Raw genomic sequence first — 8,818 nt, 5'->3', positions numbered from 1 at the left:
TGTCTCGCTGTCTCTCGCTCAGCATCTCTTTCCCCTCCACCACTCCCTGCCCCCCCGCCGGCTCCGCCCCCTTCCCCCCCCCCCCCCCCCCCCCCCCAGTCCAGGGCTCCGAATCTTTCGTGGCCGTTGCCAGGGCGACCGGCCGATACCAGGCAAATAGGCATTCGAGAAAGAAAAGGGGGGAAAGCTACACGGCAGTCTGGTAACAAAGGAGCAATAAAAGCAGTCCCCAAATGGAGGGCTGGGGACGCGTCTGCGAGAAAATCCGAAAGCGAGCTAGCAATCACCCCAAGTTAAAACCAGGAGGGGGATGCAGAGGAAGGGGCATGATTCACGTTGGGGGTGGGGGAAATCAACAGCCTTAAATGAGCTTTTGAGAATCGCCTGGATGGTGGTTTTGGATCAGCCCAGCTGGCTTTTCAAGTTGGAACTCCGCTAATACAAGAGATTCGCGTCCACCTCGGCGGCTGGGGTCTTGGGCCAGGCCAGCGGGCTCCCTTAAGAGTGATAATATGTTTGGCAGGATATACTTCTACGGAAACGTCTTTCCATCAGCTCTGGAGAATATGACTTCGTGATCGAATAATACATCTGAAGGCAGTGGGCAGTGAGAAGACGAAGCTTCGTGTAACGATGCACAGCTTGGTGATTTGCAAAGCAATATTTGAACAAAGAGTTATTGGCTTGAACCAACCATCTTTTTCACTCAAAGTGTGACCCATTTCCCTACAATAAGCAGAAAATAAAACTGCTTGAGAATTCAGAGCCAACACCAGGAGAAATGAACCATTCTCTCGACTGCTTCTCGCTTCCATAAGCGAAAGATTATTCATTTCAGGATTACTAAATGTAAACGAGAAAAGGGTCTGATGTGGAAACGAGTGAAAACTTTGGGAGCAAAACTGTAGGCGGTAGGAGAATGTTTATTAGGCTGTATCCTTGATTTTTTTTTACCGCCTCTTCCCCTTCTTTAAATCAGTGCCTTGACTTTCACACACAAATAGCGTCTGGTACTTCCGTGGCAAGGGGTGCGATGGAGGTACTCTGTGTCCCCTTATAGAAGCTTTTTCTCTAACCCAAGCTAGACTTGGAGCGTTCAGGGATCTTCTTGCTATTTCTCAACATGCAGTTTCTCCTTAGAACTGTAATCGTCAATCCGGTGGTTTAGAATTTCTTTGCGGCTGCCTCCCTCCCTTCCAGGAGCACACTCGCTTGCATGCACACTTACACATGTTCAGAAAGAGTCCATCCGATCCTGGCAGTAGGCTGAAAAACGATTCATGTCTACGCGAATTGCATCCTAACCGTATATATGGATACATATACTCGAGGCTGTGTCTCGTTTCACCATAGAGGAAAATTGTCATTTCATGCAGTGATAAAATGCAAACTGTTATGATCTTTTGTAAATGGCCCTCACTTTATATTGTGGGGGAAAAATCACTAATTGGGAATAGTCGGGGGTGGAGGGACTTCGATGAGCATCGCAGGCCGATATCGAAATATTTTATTTCATGCCAGTGTGGGATAGGGTAGGGAGTGTGGCTTAGGCTCCTTGCCGCTTTTGCATTTTCCACATCTGGCCTACAGACCTAATTCTAACTCGAGATGTCGTTTGATGAAATTCGATCTTCGTGGTTTAAATACCTTTCAATTTGGGGCGATTTAACATTTGCAACCGTTAAAAAAACAAACCCTGTGCAGTATCTGTGAAACCAATACGGAACACGGAGAAAGAAAACATGCTGCACACAAATCCCAACCATTGTCTTTAACACTCGCATACACACACACATACACATAAACACACAGGGAAGATGGGGGAGGGGAGCGAGTGGAGAGAGACAGACACGGATATAGACCGACAAGAGTCAAAGCGAGTCAAGTTAACGCTTTCTCCGCCCCCAACCACAAGTACCCCCCTCCCGCGTTAATTAATTCCAAACAAAGCAAGCCAATCAAGTGATGCGTTATTATTTTCAAGCAGAGGGAGGCGAGAGGCATGTATTTTTTAATTGATTTATTTATTTGGAGGACATTAATTCTCGGTCTGAGGCTGATTTTCAAACCATTTGCAAAGCGCGGCTCCATTGTTCGCCGGGCGCGCAGGCTCCGCCCCCTGCTTTGTGTGCGGTGCGCGGATTGGCCGGCGCGCGCGGGGGCCGCGTCAGCGCCCGCGAGCCCATTCATCTGTGCACTTGGGCGTTGGACCCCGCATCTTATTAGCAACCAGGGAGATTTCTCCATTTTCCTCTTGTCTACAGTGCGGCTACAAATCTGGGATTTTTTTATTACTTCTTTTTTTTTTTAAACTACACTTGGGCTCCTTTTTTTGTGCTCGACTTTTCCTCCCTTTTTCCCTCCCTCCTGCGCTGCTGCTTTTTTATCTCTTCGACTTAAATCTTTTTATCCGGAGTGTATTTAATCGGTTCTGTTCTGTCCTCTTCACCACCCCCACTCCCCCCTCCCTCCGGTGTGTGTGCTGCTGCCGCCGCCGCTGCTGCCGCCGCCGCTGCTGCTGCCGCTCGCCCCGTCGTTACACCAACCGGAGGCTCTTTGTTCCCCCCTTGGATCTGTTGAGTTTCTTTGTTGAAGAAGCCAGTATGGGTGCCCAGTTCTCCAAGACCGCTGCGAAGGGAGAAGCCACCGCGGAGAGGCCCGGGGAGGCGGCTGTGGCCTCGTCGCCTTCCAAAGCGAATGGGCAGGTAAAGTCTACCTGTGTTTCTGGTCATTTCTTTGGTGTCTTTCTGTAGTCCCGACGCTTCTCCTCTCCCTCCCGGTCGCGCCCAAGGCGCATTCGGCGGAGAGAGGAGCGCGGCCAGATTGCAGTCTGAAAGTTGAATGGAAAGCGATAGCCTAAATTGTCAATTTCTCATAGGAGGTGGGGGGGGGGGTCCTCCTCTCCACCCCAAAGGAGTGGTTCCCGGAGAATCCTGGCAAATTCTTGTGTAGACGCGAGGAAAGAAGTGATAAATCGTCTAAAATGGCGTGTTTGGAGCTTGGCAGAACGTGACTAGCTAGGTGCTACCCCCCCTCCCCCCAGTCAGGTTGCATTTGTGTTTGGTGGGCACAAAGGTGTTTGGGTGGCTCTCGTGTTTGTTGTCGAGATTGGGTCGCTTTCAAAATTTCTGAACTGGTGTGATGGGGGGCAGGATGGGGGAGAATGGGAATGGTGGTGGAGAAAGGCAAGGAGGGGAAAGGCTGTCTTATTGTATGCTGAGGCGGCATGACCTGGGTTCTTGGAAAGGTAGCTGGCTGGCTGGAACTGGGCAGGAAGGTTTCGGTATCTTTCCGTGGGGGCTTTCCCACTGTTCTAAATCTTTATTCGTCAGCTGTCTATGGAATTACACACCCATCCGACTTTGAAATGGTATCCCTGGGTGGGAAGACTCGGTGGGTCCTTGAAGAGAACCTGTCCAGATGGTCAAGAAGAGGCTGTTCGTGTGTTTCGGTCGGGATTGTTCGTGTGCGCGGCGGCGCCTGGACCACTGCGGGGGGCCACCCCAGAGCTGCCCGGACCCAGGCAGATGGCCACGGTTGGGTGGGCTCGAGAGGTCGGCCATGGGTGGCTGCTTCGCAAACACTGGGCACCCACCACGCCTCTTTTCCTAGAGTAGAGGCCGTGTAGCTTCGCCTACTGTAACCTAATGGGGAAGGCGAGCTCTGCCAAGAGGCTCTGAACCCGTTAAAAATGCAAAATGAGCCGCCTTGGCGCGCCCCGGCTTCACACAATCTCAGGCGAAGGTGGGCGTGGAAGCCGAGGCAACACCTCAGAAATCATGGGTTTCCCCCTGCCTTGTTGGTTTTATTCGGACCAGGACGCCGTGAAGCCACCTGAGCTTTGTTTGTGGACTCTGGGCTGCGCGATCCGGGCTCGGGGGCGCCTCGGCCGGCGGGCAGGGCCGGGCTGGGTAGGGCGGGGTGGCCCCGCGGCCCCGCCCCTCCGCGCCCGCCCGCCGGCCCGCCCGCGCCCAGCTCCGCGCGGTGGAGGCGCAGCGCCCCCTGGCGACCCCAAGCCCTAGGGGGCGTAGTGCGCGCGCAGCCCAGGCGCTTCTGGCTGGAGCGCTGTGATGCCCCTGGGAGTTCTCGGTGTTTTGAAGAACCTCTCAGGGTTTAGGGAAAAGGGGGATGTGTACCGGCTCTGGCTCCGTGCCTTCTCCCGAAGGGCGTTTGGTGTATCGTGTGTTACGTGGCTCTTTTTTTGTAGAGCCCCTGAGGCGAAGGCTGTAATGGGTTATCCCTTGCTTTCCACGTCTGGGGCTCGGCACTTTTAAATCCGTTTGTTGAGTGGCCGAGGCTACCGCTGTGTCTTTAGTGCGCCCCCAACGGCACTGCCCCGTTTCTTCGGAGAGCCCCTGTCTAGGCAGGCAACCCCGCCTCCCCGTAAGGGGGTGGAGGGACTCCAAAGCCAGAGGGGCCCGGGGTGGGGGGGAACTGGTCCCTCCCGGCCCAGGGGTGGGGGCGGCAATGGCGGCGCCCGGGCCGCTTCAGTGACACTCCCACCTTCTCTGCCCCGCAGGAAAATGGCCACGTGAAGGTAAACGGCGACGCCTCTCCCGCGGCCGCCGAGCCGGGCGCCAAGGAGGAGCTGCAGGCCAACGGCAGCGCCCCGGCCGCCGACAAGGAGGAGCCCGCGGCCGCCGGGAGCGGGGCGGCGTCGCCCGCCGCGGCCGACAAGGAGGAGCCGGCCGCCGCCGCCCCCGAAGCCGGGGCCAGCCCCGCGGAGAAGGAGGCCCCCGCGGAGGGCGAGGCCGCCGAGCCGGGCTCGCCCTCGGCCGCGGAGGGGGAGGCCGCGTCGGCCGCCTCCTCGACGTCTTCGCCCAAGGCCGAGGACGGGGCCACGCCCTCGCCCAGCAACGAGACCCCGAAAAAAAAAAAGAAGCGCTTTTCCTTCAAGAAGTCTTTCAAGCTGAGCGGCTTCTCCTTCAAGAAGAACAAGAAGGAAGCGGGAGAGGGCGGGGAGGCCGAGGGCGCAGCCGGCGCCTCCGCCGAAGGCGGCAAGGACGAGGCCGCCGGGGGCGCCGCTCCAGCCGCCGCAGAGGCGGGCGCGGCCTCCGGGGAGCAGGCGGCGGCGCCGGGCGAGGAAGCCGCGGCGGGTGAGGAGGGGGCGGCGGGCGGCGACCCGCAGGAGGCCAAGCCCGAGGAGGCCGCCGTCGCGCCCGAGAAGCCGCCCGCCAGCGAGGAGACCAAGGCCCCCGAGGAGCCCAGCAAGGCCGAGGAGAAGGCCGAGGAGGCCGGGGCCAGCGCCGCTGCCTGCGAGGCGCCTTCAGCCAGCGGGCCCGGTGCGCCCCCGGAGCAGGAGGCGGCGCCCGCGGAGGAGGCGGCGGCCGCGTCAGCCTCGTCAGCCTGCGCAGCCCCCTCACAGGAGGCCCAGCCGGAGTGCAGTCCAGAAGCCCCCCCAGCGGAGGCGGCAGAGTAAAAGGGCCCGATTTTTGAGATAATCGAAGAACTTTTCTCCCCCCGTTTGTTTGTTGGAGTGGTGCCAGGTACTGGTTTTGGAGAACTTGTCTACAACCAGGGATTGATTTTAAAGATGTCTTTTTTTATTTTACTTTTTTTTTAAGCAGCAAATTTTGTTCCCCCTCCTTCCCCACAGATCCCATCTCAGATCATTCTGTTACCACCATTCCAACAGGTCGAGGAGAGCTTAAACACCTTCCTCTGCCTTGTTTCTCTTTTGTTTTTATTTTTTTGCATCAGTATTAATGTTTTTTGCATACTTTGCATCTTTATTCAAAAATGTAAACTTTCTTTGTCAGTCTATGGACATGCCCATATATGAAGGAGATGGGTGGGTCAAAAGGGATAGCAAATGAAGTGATAGGGGCCACGATGGGGAAATTGAAGTGGTGCGTAACATTGCCAAGAATAATGTACCACTAGAAATGATGGTGTAAAGGCTTAGTCTTTTTTTTTTTTTTTTAAAGTTATTACGATGTATTTTGTGAGGCAGGTTTACAACACTACAAGTCTTGACTAAGAAGGAAAGAGAAAAAAAACACCAATACCCAGATTTTAAAAAAAGATCATAGTCTTAGGAGTTCATTTAAACCATAGGAACTTTTCACTTATCTCATGTTAGCTGTATCAGTCAGTGATTAAGTAGAACTACAAGTTGTATAGGCTTTATTGTTTATTGCTGGTTTATGACCTTAATAAAGTGTAATTATGTATTACCAGCAGGGTGTTTTTAACTGTGACTATTGTATAAAAACAAATCTTGATATCCAGAAGCACATGAAGTTTGCAACTTTCCACCCTGCCCATTTTTGTAAAACTGCAGTCATCTTGGACCTTTTAAACACAAATTTTAAACTCAACCAAGCTGTGATAAGTGGAATGGTTACTGTTTATACTGTGGTATGTTTTTGATTACAGCAGACAATGCTTTCTTTTCCAGTCGTCTTTGAGAATAAAGGAAAAAATCTTCAGATGCAATGGTTTTGTGTAGCATCTTGTCTATCATGTTTTGTAAATACTGGAGAAGCTTTGACCAATTTGACTTAGAGATGGAATGTAACTTTGCTTACAAAAATTGCTATTAAACTCCTGCTTAAGGTGTTCTAATTTTCTGTGAGCACACTAAAAGCGAAAAATAAATGTGAATAAAATGTACAAATTTGTTGTGTTTATTTATGTTCTGATAAAATACTGAGACTTCTAGGTCGTAAGGGTAATTTTGAGGAACATCTTGCATGCCATCAAGAGTAAATTTTCTTGTGGTTTTTAATCTGAAGTTTCCAAAGTTTGAAATTCATAATCAGCAGTGTCAGATTACATACAGGAAGATCTTATAACATTCCATGTCTGTTACCATTTACCTGCATTGACAGTGAGTTTTCATTTAAAAATTGAGTAATTATTTTTATCGTAGTTAACATAGCATGTCAGAATGAATCATTTAATACAAAAGTGGTGTGACCCGAAGACTATTTAAATGTCATGTGAAAATTTCATAAAATATGTTTTTTTGTCATGCAGGTCCAGAAACTTGAGAATATTTAATCCAAACTGCAGATGGGCCATAAAAGTGGCCAAATGTGTTTCAAAAACTGATGGTGTATTACCTGCCATTGTAATTGCTTAGTGCTTGGCTAATTTCCAAATATTGCTTAGATTATGTGTTACACCTTAGAAAAACAGGCTTATGTGAAGGAGTAACGGTGACGAATGGGCAACATTGTCAGTTTATGGGCCTTTTAGTATAACTTGCCTCAATTCAATAGTTGCAGTTTTTTTAAATGAAAGTAGTGTGTTAGTATCTTGTTACTCAAAGGAAAAGATAGAGAATAATACTTCCTTACATAGTAATAATCCTTACTAGTTTCACCTTTGCTCTTAACCACCCCATAACTGGATTTATTTTTTTTCTTCACTGGATCCTAAACTGAAGTCAATTTGAAGATAAAGGTGTATATGAAATACCATTACTTCATTAAATGCAAAGGAAAATAGTTCACCCTGTTTTGCTGTTTTTGAGCAGTTTGCCTTGTAGGGTTCACAGTCAGTGAACCACAGTTGTAACAACTGAGCACAAATCTTAAACTCCTTAGAAAAATAAATTAGCTTTTGACATGTGCTATTAATTGGAATAATGAATCATAAATAATAGTTCATGCCCTCTCCTTACCAAATACCCTCCCCACTAATAAAAATAGCATTTGGAAGAGTATGTACTTTTAGTTGTGGTATGTTGATCTTGAAGGATGTTTGAAAGTTAAAAGTCAAATCTGGTAACCAAAGGACTGCTTTATGGGGTCTTTCCAACCTTACCAACTTTTCTCAAATACCTCCTTGGCCAAGTACAGGGCCTAGTGTGTGGGAGGACTCAAAAAACTGGATTTTAAAAATTAACTCCTGAGTAGTCAAAAATACTGTGTAGCCAACTATATTGCTAGGCTTGTTTTTTTTAACAGCTGGAATTAAGATGCATTATTTTGATTTTAATTGCCTAAAACACTTTGGGTGGTATTGATGGAATGGTGGATTTTCCACCAAGTGATTAAATGAAATTTGACGTATATCTTTTCATCCAAAGTTTTGTACATCACATTGTTTTCTAATGGAAAAATGTTAATATGGCTTTTTGTATTACTAACAATAGCTTTGAGATTAAGGAAAAATAAATAACTCTTGTACAGTTCAGTATTGTCTATTAAATCTGTATTGGCAGTATGTATAATGGCATTTGCTATGGTTATAAAATACTTCCTCTGGATTATAATTATCATTTGATTCAATTCCTATTGCTTGTAAAATAAAGTTTTACCAGTTGATATAATCAAGCTTGCTAAAATAGGATTTTTTACAAATTTAATTTTAAAATGCAAATTTTAGAGAAAAACTTAAAATCTTAAGTTGATGGTAAGTATAACTATTACTTAGTTTAAGGGATGTGGAAGGTATGCTTGACATTATACTTAGGATATATAGTTATATCCATTGAAGGTGAGTTCTATGTTAACAAGTAAACATTTCAATGATAGGGCTTGATAAAATGTTTGAGAACCAATGCAGTGTACCTACATTTTCCTCTCGTGTATATAAACAATAAAATTTTGCAAATAAAAATTTGGGGAAAGGGTGCTTTTTGCATTCATATACTTTGGAAAGGGGTTGTAGTTTAACATAGTTAAGTTTGCTTTGAAAATTAGAAAACTGGTTCAGTAACAGGGCTATGAGCTTGGATTTTTCCTTTAATCATTCACTGTGCAATATTGAGCCAATTTTTCCCCTTTCCACTTCCCAGCTATATGAAAGTGCTTAAAACAGGATGTAGCAAACATGAATTTTAAAATGCTTTAAATCTGTAAATATT

General features: G+C 48.2%; 1 protein-coding gene across 1 annotated transcript; it reads left to right on the top strand.

Annotated features, from left to right (window-relative positions):
* The first annotated feature begins 377 nt into the window (after window positions 1-377).
* On the top strand, window positions 378-8,584 carry MARCKS (myristoylated alanine rich protein kinase C substrate). The gene is made up of 2 exons (XM_032408035.1): window positions 378-2,705; window positions 4,520-8,584. The coding sequence occupies exons 1-2, from the start codon at window positions 2,604-2,606 to the stop codon at window positions 5,417-5,419; spliced, it is 1,002 nt and encodes a 333-aa protein (XP_032263926.1). The 5' UTR covers window positions 378-2,603; the 3' UTR covers window positions 5,420-8,584.
* The last annotated feature ends 234 nt before the right edge of the window (window positions 8,585-8,818 follow it).

The sequence above is a fragment of the Phoca vitulina genome, unplaced genomic scaffold, assembly GCF_004348235.1.
Source record: "Phoca vitulina isolate PV1807 unplaced genomic scaffold, GSC_HSeal_1.0 scaffold9, whole genome shotgun sequence".
NCBI lineage: Eukaryota > Metazoa > Chordata > Mammalia > Carnivora > Phocidae > Phoca > Phoca vitulina.
The sequence above is the reverse complement of the archived record's forward strand: the minus strand, read 5'-3'. Positions and strand labels throughout refer to the sequence as shown.